This window comes from Nannospalax galili, unplaced genomic scaffold (genome assembly GCF_000622305.1).
Source record: "Nannospalax galili isolate Female #2095 unplaced genomic scaffold, S.galili_v1.0 scaffold32, whole genome shotgun sequence".
Lineage (NCBI taxonomy): Eukaryota > Metazoa > Chordata > Mammalia > Rodentia > Spalacidae > Nannospalax > Nannospalax galili.
Window position 1 is genome coordinate 1,048,678 of NW_008335297.1, and position 16,480 is coordinate 1,065,157.

Consider the following 16,480-nt stretch of genomic DNA (forward strand, 5'->3'; position numbering starts at 1 on the left):
TATACTCCCAAAGATTCTGAGGGGGCTTCACGCCCAGGGCTTTGACACGCTCCAACTCCATGAGGATGACTCTTCTGTGGCTGTTATTCTCTATGGTATATGGTGCCCTGGAAAATTCTTCCTCTGTCAAAGTTAAAAGCAACCTATGAAGGGGTGAGGGTGGAAATGACTTTTGAGATTATATACAGGAAGCATGTCTTGCACATTGAGTTAAACCTTATCAATGCAAATACTTTAGGCTTGCAGTAGGGTGACACATTAAACATGGAATGTTTATTACTTGTCAGTTACTAGTTGAAAATGTTTTCATAAATCACTGTTGATCTACTTAACTCTGCAGAATGGTAATATGCCAATTTTGTGGATCAGAGAACTGTTTTCAGAAATAAAAGGACTTGCCCCATGGCACACCAGAGTGCTTTATTCCTAAGTCTTTGACCTGTAAGTTACAGACTCTGATTCTCACATATTTTCACTTTTTGAGACAGGGCCTTTCTGTAGCCACAGCTGGCCTGGAACTGACTATCTAGACCAGATTGGCCTTAATCTCAGAGATCCATCTACTTCCGCCTCCCAAGTGCTGGCATTAAGGCATGCACTACCAGGCCTAGCATATTACTCTATTAAAAAAAATAATTTATTGAGAATTCCATACAGGCATATAAGCATATAAGGTATTTTGATCAAATCCACTCCCTTCCCTCCAACTCCTCCCATATCTCATCACTTTTTTTCTGATAACTTCATGTACTTGTTCTTTTTTTAAATAACCACATGACTAGAAGCAGCATTTCATTACAGCTTTAACATATTCAGTAAGAATTTCCAGAGCAAGGATACATCTCTTTCAAAAGTGACTATAAATTTTTAGGTTCACAGTTGAATTAATACAGTCATACAATATACAATACCAGGATCAGGAAGCAGTATTGGTTCCCCAGGTGTCTGGGTCCCCAAGACTAGGAATGGCGCAGGTCCCAAACTGGGAGTAGCGAACAGCGGGGGAGATGGAAGGGTGAATGTGGTTTGGGGAGTCAAGGCGCGGAGGGCTGTGCTCTATTTATTATTTTAATGGGGCTTTTTTGCTACTCTAACACTCCCCCCTCTGAAGAGGTAACCCTAAAGTCTTTTAAGGATTAGATAAGAGCTCCCAAATACTTTCAATATTTTTGGCCTTAGGAATGGAGTATATTGCTAAGAGGCCCAAGGACCAAGGACATTTTAACTTTTAGCTAAGAAACTGGCTACTTTTCTTTGGGGTTTTACACTAACTGCTTAGTGAATTCCTACCTCCTATATTCTTATCACTCCATCCTCTGAAGAGGTTACTCAACTTGCGGATAGGGAATTGGACGCAGACCACTCTGGCTTCTTCCATGCTGAACAGGGACACAGGGTGAGGCAACTGGGGTACTCCTCCAGTGGGTCTATCTAAAAGACTCCCAAAATTCTTATCACCATGTGGAGGCAGGATCCGGGTGCTCTCAGGCAGTCCCCTGCATTCTCAGGCCCTATTCCAGAGGCTGGAACCAGCACTCTCTCATATTACTCTATTTTTAAAAGTACGTGTGAGGGGCTAAAAGCATCCCTGCAGGGCTGAGCGTATAGTTGAGCAGTAAAGAATTTGTCCTAGATCCAATCCCTACCACCACAAAAATAAATTAAAAGCTGGGTACATTCCTGTAATTACAACACATGGAAAACTAGGGCAGGAGGACTGAAAGCTGAAGCTCAGCTTGGGATGGGGGTTGGATATATGGGTCAGTGGTTAAGAACACTTGGTGCTCTTCCAGAGGACTTAAGTTCAGTTCCTAGCACCCATGGTCCAATGGCTCACAAATGACTGAAACTCCAGGTCCAGGGGATTTGAAACCACCTTCTGGCCAAAATGAACCTCTGTAGGCACTGGAAAACACATAGCAAATAAATATATACACAAATATATAAAGACAAAAATAAATCTTGGGGCTAGGGAGATGGTTCAGTGGTGATTAAGACCACTGGCTGTTCTTGCAGAGGACCTGGGTACAGTTCCCAGCACCCACATGGCAACTAACAACCATCTATAACTTCAGTTCCAAGGCAATCCAATGCCCTCTTCTGGCCTATGTTGACACTGCATGGCACATATATGCTGGCATGACACTGATTCACATAATTAAAACACTGAAAAAAGAAAGAAAGAAAGAAAGAAAGAAGGAAAGAAAAAGAAAAAAAGAAAGAAAGAAAATGTGTCACAGACATGCCCACAGGTCTATCTGGTGGAGGAAACTCCTCAATTGGAGTTCCCTCTCCCCAGGTATGTCAGGTTGACAACTAAAGTTATCTAACACAACCAACATCTTTCCGAATTTGGGGCCTTTTCTTGGGAGGGACTGTTGTTGGGAATCAAACAGGGATTTCAGCATGCTATCTGTACTCTCTACCACTAATCTGTGCTCTACAATACCCCCACTAGGTTTTTGTTTCTATTTAGACAATTACATAAATGTGGGAGGGGCTGTTTGTTTTGTTTGTGTATATCAAGAGTGTATTGCCTGCATGTAGGTTGGTGCAGTGCTTGCGGCGGTCAGAAGGGCATTGGATCCCCTGGAACTGGAGTTATTGATGGGATGGGTGGGTGCTGGGAACTGAACCCAGGTCCTCTGCAAGTACACCCAGTACTCATAACCACTGAGGTATCTGTCCTGCCCCTTACATTATTTAAAAAAAAATATTACTTTCAAAATAAGAAGTAACAAATGTCACTGACATAAAATGGTACAGCCCCTGTGGAAAACACTTCAACAGTTTCTTTGGGTTTTTGGTCTTTTTGAGACAGAGTCTCTGCCTGCCTCTGCCTCCCAAGTGCTGGGATTAAAGGTGTGCGCCACCACACCTGGTTTCAACAGTTTCTTTAGAGAGCAAGCAGAATTATCCTTTGACCTGGCCAGTCAGTAGTATATTAGTGAGACCCTGTCTCAAAACAAAAACAACAAAATTCCACAACCCCATTCCCAAAAACTATATATGATGATCACAGCATCACTTTTCATTAACAGCCCTCAAACAGAATCAACCTAAATGACTATCAAATGAAGAAATGATAAGAGCAATTTGGTCTATCCAAATGTGCTGGATAGCTTTAGTGTCAACTTGACACACCTGGGTAGAGGGAGCCTCAACTGGGGAACTTCCTCCATTGGACTGGCCTGTGGCCATGACTGTGGGGCATTTTCTTGATTGTTGAATGATGTGGGAGGGCCCAGCCCACAGTGGGTGGTGCCATCCCTGGGCAGGTGGGCTTGGTATTGTATAAGAAAGCAGGTTGAACATGGGCCAGGGGACCAAGCCAGTAAGCAGCATTCCTCCATGGTCTGTGCTTCAGTTCCTGCCTCCAGGTTCCTGCCCTGAGTTCCTACCTTGGGCTCCCTCAGTAATAAATGATGGCCAGGGAGATGTAAGATAAAATAAACCCTTTCCTCCCCAAGTTGTCAGAGTGTTTTGTCACAGCAATCAAAAAGAAACTAGAACACCATACAACTGAGTTTTTTCAGACATGGAGAAGAACGAAGCACTGCTATATGATACATCATATGTACACCTGGAAACTATGCTGAGTGAAAAAGCTAGACACAAAGGTCACCTATTGTATGATTCTATTAATATGTAAGGGCCACACAGGCAGATTCATTTTTGGAGACAGATAAATGGTATCTGCCTAGGGAGAAGGAAATGAGGACTGACAAGTGAAAGGTTCTTTTTGGGGTCATGAAACTGTTCTAAAGGCAGACAGACTAGAGATGGTTGTACATCTCTGTGAACATATTATGATATGAATCAATGTGTATAAACTCCTAAAGGAGGGATTTGTGGCAGGTGTAATGTATCTCAATAAAACCATCTACCAAAATGTCTATGTGTGCCAGAAGATTTTCTCCTCACCTTCCATTTACTCTTTCAGACAAAAACCTGTCTCTGTAGAGAGAGGCCCAAGGGCCCAGCTGCTCGAGCCAGAGGACAACTTCTTCTGCTGTCCATTTGGCCACAGCCTTGTGGACCAGAAGATCATGCTCAGATTCCCTGCTGCTCCAGTGATACACAAGCAGAACCACCTGGAAAGGAAACAAGTTGTTAAGAGAGGTCAGCATTTCTGGGAATGTGAAGGTGGTGAGGGAAAGGCAGGGGCTAGGCCTGAAGACTGATGCCAAATCTATACAAGGAAGCTGGTAATGCTACTTCCACAAAGAACTAGGGACACAATTTTCACTCATCTCTGCTGATGGCTAGGCAGTGAAAGGCAAAGATCTAGAAAGGGCAGATGACAGAGACTCCAAGAACAGTTGCACCTTTTTTTTTGTTTTGTTTTGTTTTGGGTTTTTTGGTCTTTTTGAGACAGGGTCTCCCTGTAGCCCCAGCTGGCCTGGAATTCACTATGTAGACCAGGCTGGCCTTGAACTCAGAGATCTGCCTGCCTCTGCCTCCCAAGCGTTGGGACTAAAGGCGTGCACCACCACACCCAGCTATAGTTGCACCTTTGACCCCACCAACTCATATACCTTTTCTTTGGGGAAAACATTAAGATTTTCATATCTCTGGACTTTAAGTTCTCTGTACCTTGCAGTCAGTGAAATGTGTGCACTTAAGATTCTATCATCAGGGGTTGCAGAGATGGCTCAGTGATTAAAAGCACTGATTGCTCTTACAGAGGACTGGGGTTCAGTTCCTAGCATCCATATAGTGGCTAACAATAATCCATTACTCCAGTTTCAGGGAATCCAATGCCCTCTTCTGACCTCTGTGGGAATGCACAACACAGGTGCACTTACATGCAGGCAGGCAATACACTTATACACATAAAATAAAAATAAATTTTTTTCTTTTTTTTTGTCTTTTTGAGACAGGGTCTCCCCGTAGCTCCAGCTGGTCTCACTATGTAGACGAGGCTGGCCTTGAACTCAGAGATCTGCCTGCCTCTGCCTCCAGGGTGCTGGGATCAAAGGTGTATACCACCATGCCCAACAAAAATTAAAAATTAAAAAAAAAAGATTCTATCATCAATGCAGATATGGTTTCTTTCTTTTTTGATCTTTTTCGAGATAGGGTCTCCCTGTAGCCCCAGCTGGCCTTGAACTCACAGAGATCCACCTGCTCCTGCCTCTGCCTCCCTAGTGCTAGGATCAAAGGCATGCACCACCATACCCGGCCTATACAACAGAATTTTCATCTCTACAGTTGAGTTATACAGTCAGGACATCAACTGTTTTATGTGACATCAGAAGAAATTGTTTCAATGGGAACCAGGGGGCAATGCACCACCATACCCGGCCTATACAACAGAATTTTCATCTCTACGGTTGAGTTATACAGTCAGGACATCAACTGTTTTATGTGACATCAGAAGAAATTGTTTCAATGGGAACCAGGGGGCAGAGAACAGCCAGACTTACTGCTACACCAGTTAAAGCTGTGAGCACACCAGAGAAGAATCCCCCTCCTCTCTGCTGATTCACTCGGCCTGTGTTGGGAGCTAAGGGACTCTGATCAATTCCGTATTTTTGAAAGGATGCCAGACTTTGGACTATGTCATTATTCTGCTGAATATCTTCAACTCTCATCCTAATGGCATCAGGAAACAACTTTTCAATAGCATCCCTGTGGAATAGAGAGAAAAATCACATGACAGGCGTCTGACTACAAAATCCAGAGACTAAAACCACTAATATCAACACTTTCCAATAAACATAGGTGCCTACAAGAATGGAAAAGAACTCTTGCTATAGCTCTATTTTATGGTAAAAGGGAAAAATTAGAAATAGTCTATATGTCCACATTAAGGAAACAACTAAATGAAATAGGGGATATTCTTTTACACTGGAAGTACTGGGGACTGAGGCTTCATACATGGTAGGCAAGTGCTCAACAAATGAGCTACAGCCCAGCCCCTGAAATTTGGTAGGTTTTTTAAATTTAATTTTATTTACAATGATTATGGGCCCTAGATGTGAATGATACATGTTTAAGCGTGAGGAGACCAAAATACAACTTTCACAAGTTGGTTCTCTCCTTCCACCATGAGTTCTGGGAAATGAACTCAGGTCATCAGGCTTTCATGGCCAATGCTTTTGCCTGCTGAGCCATCTCATCAGCTTGAAATATGGTACTGAATTTTTACAGTAGAATACTACATTTTAACATTTTTTTTTCTTGGTCTTTTTTTTTTTTAAGACAGGCTCTCCCTGTAGCCCCACCTGGCCTGGAACTCACTATGTAGACACTAGACCCCTGGAAATGGAATTACAGGTGGTTGTGAGATGCCATGCTACTGGGAACTGAATCTAGGCTCTCTGCAGCAAGTGCTCTTAACTGCTGAACTATCTCTCCAGCCTCCTTCACAAGTATTTTTTTTAAATATGAAAGAAATCACAACTAAAACATAACTGAAATTACTCTAGAGAAAAGGGAAAGGATTCTAAGATGGAAGAGGAGGGATCCTGATTACTATCTTCAAATAACAATGAGCTTGACATGGTTTTTAATGCTTATAATTCCAGCATTTGGAGGTTGAGCAGAGTGATTACTACGGTTTTCATAGTGATTACTGTGGTTTCATAGTGATTACCAGCCTGGTCTACGCAGTAAAACTGTTTCAAAAAAACACCCCCCAAAACAAAAGAAAGGCTGGGCACGATGGCTCAAGCTTTTAAACATGGCACTTGGGAAGAAGAGGCTGGTGGATCTCTCTGAGAACGAGGCCAGCCTGATCTACACAATGAGGTCTAGGCCAGCTGCGGCTATAGGGAGCGAGATCCTATTTTTTTTAAAAAAGCTCATTTAAGATGCACATAAATGTGTATGTGTGTATATGTGTATTGTTGATGCTAGTATCATAAAAGTTAGTTTACAGGAAAGGAAAAAAGTGAAATTCAACAGGAAAGGAAATAGTAACCCAGGCTATTCTATAGGGCTCTTTAAAATTTTTTATTACATTTGTTTATTTTGTGTGTGTGCATGTGTCTGTGTGTGCTATGGTACATGCATGGAGGTCAGAGGACAGTTTTCAGGAGCTGGTTCTCTCCTTCCACCACATGGGTCTGGGGGATCTAGCTGAGGTTATTAGTTTTGATGGCAAGTGTGTTTATACACTAAGCCATCTTGCTGGCCCCCCTGTGGTGTTCTTTTCATTTTCAATTTTATAAAACCTGTATGTCCTCTTTTAATGTAAGATTAATCTTTTATTTATTTATTTATTTTTTGAGACAGGGTCTCCCTGTAGCCCTGGCTGGCCTGGAACTCACTATGTAGACCAGGCTGACTCTTCCTCCTGAGTGCTGGTATTAAAGGCATGCGCCACCATGCCCAGCTATGTAAGATTAATCTTTAGGTGATGTAAAGCTGACAGTTATGACCAAAGTGTAATTACACACTGTACAAGAGAGAATGTTGGGTTAATGGCTTCATGAACTTTTGGGTACTCTGCTGATATCAAGAAGGCTGGACACATTGCTCAGGCAACAGAAGAGAAGACAAAGATGGAAGCTCTAGAGGCCCTCTGCGAGCACTGTGACTGCAAGTAAGCAGAGACCCTGCTATCTGAGAGGTCTTACTGTTGGCTGTGTGAAAGGCTCTACTAATGTGACAATAGAAACAGGGTTTGTTTTAGGTTATGAAAATCAGCACCAGTCATTCCTAATTGTACAGCTCCTTCATAAACCAATAAGAAGGGATTAAAAGCAATGGTTTGGGGCTGAAGAGACGGCTTAGTGATTAAGAACATTGACTACTCTTGCAAAGGACCTGGGTTTGATCCCAGATCCCAGCACCCACATGGCAGCTGGCAGCCATTCTTAATGCCAGTTCCAGGGAATCTGACACCCCCTTCTAGACTCGAGGGGCATTGCATGGCAGGGTACACTTAGATGCATGCAGACAAAACACTCATTCACACAAAATAAAAATAAACAAAGGGTTTTTTTTTTTTTGATTTGTTTGGTTTTGGGTTTTCTTTTTGGTCTTTTTGAGACCCTGTCTCAAAAAGACCAATAAAAAAATAATAAAATAAATAAAATATAAAATAAAATAAGCAATGGTCTGATAACCAGAAAATAATTTTATTCCCTTTTTTAGAATCAATGTCAATCAGCTAGGCATGGTAGTACGTGCCTATAATCCTAGCACTCGGGATGCTGAGGCAAGAGCATCATTATTAGTCCAAAGCCAGTCTGGAGTACAGAATGAGACCTGTTTCCAATAATAAAAAAAAATGGTGGGTGCAGGGGTAAGACGAGAGTAATGGGGAGGGTAAATATGGGCACAGTACATGATATACATGTATACAAAGTCACAATGAAATCCTTCATTTTGTTCAATGAATATACGCTTTAACAAAGCAATAAAACAAAATGACAGATTGCAGTCACCTGTGAGGAAAAGAGTCTGGAATTTTAGGTGCTGACTTCCAGTAAGTGACCCCATGTGTCTGCCTGAGCCTGGTCCTTTCACACAGCAGTACCCACAAAGAGACACCACACTATAGAGTCATTGTTGCCAACAGGACCATACCTGAGGAGAATATTGACTTTGGGGAAACCTTCCCATTTCTCTCTGCATTCCGGACACTCTGTTTTCTTTGAAGACACCCACCATAGTGCTAGGCAGTGTCGGCAGAAGCTGTGGCCGCAGTTCAGGGTTGTGGGGTTAACCAGGATGTCGTAACAGCAGTGGCAAGAAAACTCGCTAACAGAAATCTGAGGGCCGGTGCCTTTGAGATGGTCACCTTCCTCCTGGCCTGTTGTGTTCAGATCATTTTTCTGAGGCTCCTCCATCTCAGCAAATTCTGGTATCCAGGGACATAAAAACTTTCAGACCCAGGAAAATGCTGCAAAGCATCAAAGTCTATGAGGAAAGCAAAATACAGGATGAATAGTAGTTGTGGGAAATGACCACAATTCTATTAAATTTCTAATTTTTATTTTTTTGAGACAGGATCTCATATAGCCCAGGCTGGTTCCTAATGGATCCTTCTGCATTAACCTCCTGAGTACTGGGATTATAAACGTGTGCCACCACACTTGATTAATGTGGTGCTAGGGACTGAATCCAGGGCTTTATGCAAGCTAAGCAAGCTCTCTACCAACTGAGCTACATTTGTGGCTCCTAAAGTTCCAAGTTTTAGCTAATCTATTCTGTGTGGTACATGGTTGGAACCCAGGGCCTCATGCATTCTAGGCAAGTGTTCTACCAATGGGCTATATCCCCCAGCCCCCAAATTCTAATTTTGTTTTTATTAAAAAAATTTTTATGGCCAGGCGTGGTAGTACACGCCTTTAATCCCAGCACCTGGGAAGCAGAGGCAGGCGGATCTCTGTGAGTTCAAAGCCAGCCTGGTCTACACAGTGAGCTCTAGGCCAGATGGGGCAACAGGGAGACTCTGTCTTTAAAAAAAGGAAAAAAAAAATTTTTATGTTCATGAGTGTGTTGAGTGCATGTAAGTGTACCAGTGTTGTGTAATGCCCATAGAGGACAGAACAGGGTATCAGATTCTGCTGAGCCTTCTCTGGGTCCCAAAGTTTTATATATATATATATATATATATATATATATATATATATAATTTTTTTTTTTTTGAGACAGGGTCTCCCTAGAGACCCAGGTGGCTTGGAACCTGCTATGCAGACCAGGCTGGTCTTGAACTCATAGAAATTCACCTGCCTCTGCTTTCCAAGTGCTGGGACTAAAGGCATTTGCCACCATGCCCAGCATGGCATTTGATTTTAAGAGCTTTAATGGAACAATCCAAGAAATGAGTTATTCTTACTGTGACCTGTGCCAGGCCAATGCTCCCACAGCTCTATATACACTTTCCTCAAATCAACCCCAACATTCAGTCTGTGCCTTCTGGACTGGGTCAATCTGGTACAGGCTTATGTCACTAACAGGCAGCTAGCAAAAACTATTCTCATTCTGATCTGGGCCTTGGGTCTCATATAGCCCAAGCTGAACTCACTAGAATGATCTTGAAGTCCTGATCGTCCTACCTCCTGCTGAGATTACAGGTGTGTACCATCATGCCAGATTTGCTCTGTGCTAAGGAGCAAACCCAGGGCTTCATGCATGCTAGTCAAGCACACCTCACCAACTGGGTCATAGCCCAGCCTCAGGATATTTTTTTTAATTGACAAAGGCAAAACCTTGGGTGTCACCTGTCAATGACCACAATTCAAGCCTGAAGGGCTTGGGGGCCCAGAGGTATAGGTGCAGAAGAAATCAGGACGCAGGGGATGCAGAGGCATGTGAACCAATGCATGCTTTATTCTAAGAATCATCCTTATTTATAGTACAACAAGAGGAAAAGAAAATGTTCTTTTCAAGCCAAATTACCTCATCATGATATTTACAATACTTTTATGATATTTGCAGTACCTTTGTGTTCCCCGGGCTCAGCCCTTTTTGGAATCGTACCTATCCTTCCATGCCTATTAAACATTCTGTTCTTTACTTATAACTTTATTAGTTACACAGCCTTATTATACAAGCTTACTTATGTACGTTTAATAGGGTTCAAGGAACTGTCAGTGTCATGATAAAAATCACTACAGAAGAACATCCAAGTTCTCAGGGAACTGAAGTTTCCCGGTCTAGGTCTGAGTTTATTTCAGGTCAGAACTCGGGCCTTCACACTTGGGGTTACAATCTCAAGTCCCCAGCTCCTCAGCTCAGTCTGGAATAAATTACTGGAACTCTTCAAGTTGTTTCTTCAATTGTGAAATGGTGGAAACAGTACAGAGACCTTCAGGGCTTCTTGGAAGTATCAGAGTCAGCAAAGGGAAAGGTTGGGAGGGTGTATGGTGGAAATCCAGACTGAAGAAATAATTATTCAAAGCTGATTGTGGGGGTTCAGGCCTGTAATCTCAGGAGGCAGAAAGATTCTGAGTTCAAGGACAGTCAGCTACACAGTGAGTTCCAGGTCAGTCTAGGCTACAGAGTAAGACCCTGTCTCAAAAAAACAAAACAAAACAAAACATAAAAATGAGAAGAAGAGAAAGACAACAGATATGAAGAGGAGGAGGACAGAAGAAGGAGGATGACGATGATGACACATACTACTACTTCTGGTGTTAGGCTAAGAGTGTCTCAATCTTGATACAGTCAAGGCCAAAAAGGGCATGGTTTCCTATTACCTACACTGGCCATAAAGACATTTCTGTTTGGAAACAGCATAGTTAAGATCACAGGTCCTCACTTGGGTGTGGTAGTACATACCTGTTCAGGAGCTGAGGTGAGTCAGCTGGGTCCAGGAGTTTGAGACCAGTCTGGGAATATATGAAAACATCAAAACAAGCAAAAGCTGGGTATAGTATCCCATACCTGTAATACTAGCAGGGGGATTGCCTCTAGGATGAGGCAGGGGGATTGCCTCCAGTTTGAGACCAGTCTGGGTCACATAACAAGTATCAGGCCAGTTGTGGCAGCATAGCAAGACCCTGTCTCCAAAAAACCAACAAACAAATGAACACAGGTCCCAGTGCTCAGCTCTGCCTCACCTCTGCCATTTGCCTGCTGTCTCAGCCTCCTCAGGTGTAATGGACATGGTAATAGTACTTATTCCATTGGGAGGTTTGCAGACTTGAGTAAGTGAATGCAATACAGTGCTTAGTACAAAGTCTGACATATGTTAATATATCAAACATTTTTGGTTTTGCACTGGTGAGGACCATGCTCATACTAGGCAGGTGCTCTACCAATGAGCTATTATCCTCACAGCATTATTTATTGAGCATCTCTTATGAGCTGGGTACTGAGCTAGGTTCTTTAGATACATCACCACCACATATGGATTCAGTATCAGGGGAATGATACAGCCTTCTAAGTGAGGGCTGAGGCTTTCTCAGGCACTGCTTTGTGCTTTCACTGAAAGCAGAAAGTTGCTGGGCATGGTGGTACATGCCTTTATTCCCAACACTCAGGAGGTAGAGGCAAGCAGATCTCTGTAAAATGGAGGCCAGCCTGGTCTATATAGTGAGTTCCAGGCCAGCTAAGGCTACAGGGAGATCCTATCTCGAAAAGAAAAACAAAGCATGGGGCTGGAGAGATGGCTTAACAGTTAAGAGCATTGACTGCTCTCGCAGAGGACCTGGGTTCGATTTCCAGAACCTTCATGGTGGCTAACAACCATCCCTAACTCCAGTTGCAGGGGATCTGACGCCCTCTTCTGACCTCTGTGGGTAACAGGAGTGTACTTATACACGTGCAGGTAATACACTCATACACATAAAATAAAAATAATAAATTATAGCCTGGCCTGGTGGCTCTAATCCCAGCACTTGGGAGACAGAGGCAAGTTGATCTCCGAGTTCCAGGCTAGCTTGGTCTACATAGCGAGTTCCAGGCCAGCTGGGGCTACAGGGAGACCCTGTGTCAAAAAGACCAAAATAATAATTGATAATAATAAATTATTAAAAAAAGAAAAATGAAACAAAACAAAAACCCTGAAAGCAGAAGGTGACAGAGCTGAGATCCAGAACTGATATTGTGTCTCCTATGCCAGGTTAATGGAATTGGCAGATGGCAGATAAGAGAGCATAAAGATTTCAAATGCAGGTCAACAAAGCAGTGCTCCAGGATGACAAATCTCAGTGTGAAGGAGGGAAGGATGGACTGGATGTAGAGATAATGGTTATGGACAAGGCAGAAAGGAGGTATCAATGCCTGGGATTAAGGAGACAGAGAACAAAATTCAGGGATTAGGGATTAGCTCTGTGGGACAGTAGAGAAAGAATATGTAGAATGTTAAAAACATTTTAGGGCTGGAGAGATGGCTCAGTGGTTAAGAGCACTGACTGCTATTGCAGAGGACCTGGGTTCAGTTCCCAGCACCTACATGATGGTGTTCAACCACCTGTAACTCCAGTTCCAGGGGATCTGATGCCCTCTTCTGGCCTCCATGGGCATTGTATGACATGGTGCACTTACGTATGTGCTAGCAAAACACTCACACATCTAAAATAATAAAATATTTAAAACAACAGTAACAACACAGCCCCAAGAACATACATTAAAAAATTAATGGGGTTGGGCTGGGTATAGAGACAAGTAGAGCTCTGTGATATGGATGTCAGCCTGGTCTACATACCAAGTTCCAGGCCAGCTGAGATTAAAGAGATTCAATCTCAAAAACCAACCCAACCCAAACCAAGATTTTAAAAAAGAAGTAACAAAGCAAACAAACGAAGTAATGGGAGTGGGGAAATGGCTCAGTTGATAAAGTGATTGCCACACAAACATGAGGACCTGCATTTGGACCCTCAGCACTGATGGAAAATCTGGGCACAGTGGCACAAGCCTCTAACCTCAGTACTGGGGAGGCTAAGACAGGCAAACCTCTGGTGGCTCAGCAGTCAATCAGTCTTGCTGAAGTGGTGAGCTCCAGGTTCAGGGAAGACCCTGCCTCAAAAAGTGGAGCGCAATTGAGAAAGATAACCACACTGACCTCTGGCCTCCATATGTACACACAAACTCCTGCATCTGTACCTGTGCTTACTTGTGCACACACAAACACACACACCAACAAAACGATTTTTAATTTTTAAAATTTTTGGATGAGACAATGGTGCCCTATGCCTGTAATCACAGCACTTAGAAGGCAGAGGCAGGAGGATAATTAGATCAGGGCTAGCCTGGGCTACAGAGGGAGACTTTGTCTACAAAAAAATAAAAGAGAGAAAATAATCTATGAGATTTAGTAACTAAAGAAAAAGAATGATTAAAGATGCTGGCTAGTTTTCATAACAAGGGAAAAAAAAATGTGTCCTGACAGAATTTGGGTCTTGGAAATTTAAACTTGAAATTTAGAAAAGCTAAGTTTGTCGTAATAAGATCCTAAGAAAAGCATCTAGTAAGCAGCTGGAGATACAAAACTGTAACTGAGAAAGGGCATAGATTCAGAGTCATGTGCACAGAAATTGAAAATAATGTACATTACATTAATTTCTAGGCTCGGTGTTGTGGTGCATACCTTTAATCACAGCACTCAAGAGGTGCAGAGGTTAAGGTGGAGCATGGTTGTACAGGCCTTTAATCCTAGTACTCAAGAGGCAGAGGCAGGCAGATCTCTGTGAGTTCAAGGCCAGCCTGGTCTACATAGTGAGTTCCAGGCCTGTCTCAAAATTAACTTTTTTTTTTTTTTTTTGGTCTTTTTGAGACAGGGTCTCCTTGTAGCCCCAGCTGTCCTGGAACTCACTATGTAGACCAGGCTGGCCTCTGCCTCTGCCTCCCAAGTGCTGGGATAAAAGGTATGCGCCACCACACCCAGCAAAATTAATTTTTTAAAACCTAGCTTGGGGGGCTGGAAAGATGGTTTGGTGGTTAAGAGCACTTGACTGCTTTTGTAGAAGACTGGGGTTCAGTTCCCAGCACCCCCATGGTGGTTAACAACTGTCTATAACAAATCTAAAACCGAACTCCTCCAAGTTGTCTGATCTCTACTCAGGACTTTTGATACAAGTGGCCTTTCTCCCCCACATAATAAATGTAATAAAAATTAAATAAAAAATAAGCTTATCTACTAGAAGTTTTTCTTGTGAAAGGAAAATCAGAAGATATTTTAAGATGTATTTTATATGTCATATGCAAAGTTGAGCTTGTCTTGCAAAATTCCCCTTAACAAATTAGAAACTGCATGGACTGATTACTTTGAATGAAGTGGGTCTTGTTTTTAATTAAAAAAAAATTTTAAGGGGCTAGAGAGATGGCTCAGCTGTTAAGAGCATGGGTTGTTCTTGGAGAACACCAAGGTTCGAATCCCAGCACCCACAACTGTTAACTCCAGTTCTAGGGGATCAGATCCCCTCAGGCACTGCACAACATGGTGCACTCATACACATACAGGCATAACACTCAAACACATAAAAAAATACATTAAAAATTTTAAGATGAGGGCTTGCTATATAGCCCAGGCTTTCCTCAAACTGACAGAAATCCTGCTGCCCCAATGCTAGGATTAGCTTCATGCCTTTTTTGAGATAGGGTTTCCCTGTAGCCCCAGCTATCCTGGAACTCACTATGTAGACCAGGCTGGCCTCAAATGCTTGGCTGTTTTGAAAGAGTTCTGTTAGTTTCATTTTAATTTAAATATAAAACCTGAAAGGTAGCCAGGTACAATGGTACATACCTATAATCCCAGGAGAGGCAGGAAGATCATAAATTCAAGGCCAGCCTGGGCTACAGAGCAAGACCTTGCCACAAACCCTAAAAATTCCCAGGAAGGGCACAATACTTTCCCCAATTCAGGTTTTCTGCCCTTCTGTCTATCTGTACTGGGGTTATTTCTGTGGGTAAAGAAAGCAATGTTTTAGAGGAAGAAAGCAATAAAATCTAGCTGCAAGACTCAAGTTACAAGTCGTGGTGCTATGACTTTGGTGAACACACCCTGCTATCCTGGAAATGCACAAAGGTCTCTTTGAGGAGAAGCACATGCTCCTGAGGATGTTTACAGCTATTCTCTGTAGATGTGGCCAGCTGGTCAGTAGGCTGAGCCAGGGAACAGCTAGCTGGGAGCTACTTCACCAGGAAGCCTCTTAGGAGAGGCAGCGTGGAAAGCAGCTAGTCTGCTGTCCCCTTCGTCTGTCTTCCTTTCGCTTGGAAGATCTTGAAAAAGACTTGGGGACACGTCTGAGCAAGCCAGGGGACTCCCATCTACAATGTCCTCCTGTTCACATGGACACACTTCTATTTATGAAACAACAAGTGTTAATTACGTAGTTCAAAACTAATGGGAAGGACACCTGAGTTTGGGAGGGTCTACTAAATGGTAGACTGAAACAAGGACTTTAAAATAGGGTTTCCAAATGAAAAATGGGGTAGGTCTTCAACTGGAGCCTGGAGAGGCTTGCCAGGCCTGAATTCCATGTTCTGCCTGTGTGCACAGCATGAACATCTTCGTGGCTGACAGTCTGTTGTTTCTATTAGGCTCTCAGGAGGGATCACCACTCAGACAAGATTAAGCAGCAGTTTATCTGCTGGGACAAAGGGCTCTTCAAACACATACTCTGCTACTTTAAGAACTGGTTAAAATGGACCAGGTGAGCCCCTCATGACATAGCACTACTGCCAAGTGGTATCCATTTCCTGCCCTACACCAGCCTTGCTACCTTGTGGCAGCAACTCCTGGGCTGCAGGCAGGTTTTTTGTCCCCCCCACCCCCAACAGGGTGTTGTTGTTTTTTTTTCCCTTTTTTTTTTTTTTTTAAAGGCAGGGCCTTACTATGTAGCCCTGGCTGGCCTGGAACTCACTATGTAGACCAAGGTGGCCTAGAGAGATCCTGCTGGGATTAAAGGTATGCATCACCACATCTGGTCCTTTTTGTTTTAAAAGTGGATTTCTGTTTTAAAGTGAATTTGGAGCTGGGTATGCACAACTATAATCCCAGTACTCTAGAAGGTAGCAGCTGGAAGATCTGGAGTCCAAGATCATTCTCAGACACAGGTCAGTGTGGGCTGCATAG

The 16,480-nt window shown here is 42.9% G+C and overlaps 1 protein-coding gene across 2 annotated transcripts in view; it reads right to left on the reverse strand.

The window, feature by feature from the left end:
* Bfar (bifunctional apoptosis regulator) overlaps positions 1-16,480 on the reverse strand; it is a 38,342-nt gene that overhangs the window by 12,336 nt on the left and 9,526 nt on the right. Inside the window, exons 2-6 of one of the 2 annotated variants that reach the window (XM_017797348.2) lie at positions 11,242-11,291; positions 8,542-8,874; positions 5,430-5,634; positions 3,925-4,094; positions 1-143 (exon numbers count right to left, since the gene is read on the reverse strand). In XM_017797348.2, the coding sequence (XP_017652837.1) occupies positions 1-143; positions 3,925-4,094; positions 5,430-5,634; positions 8,542-8,804 (781 nt within the window). In that variant the 5' untranslated portion in view covers positions 8,805-8,874; positions 11,242-11,291. The remainder of the gene's footprint in view (positions 144-3,924; positions 4,095-5,429; positions 5,635-8,541; positions 8,875-11,241; positions 11,292-16,480) is intronic. The other variant, XM_017797349.2, reaches the window with a different exon arrangement.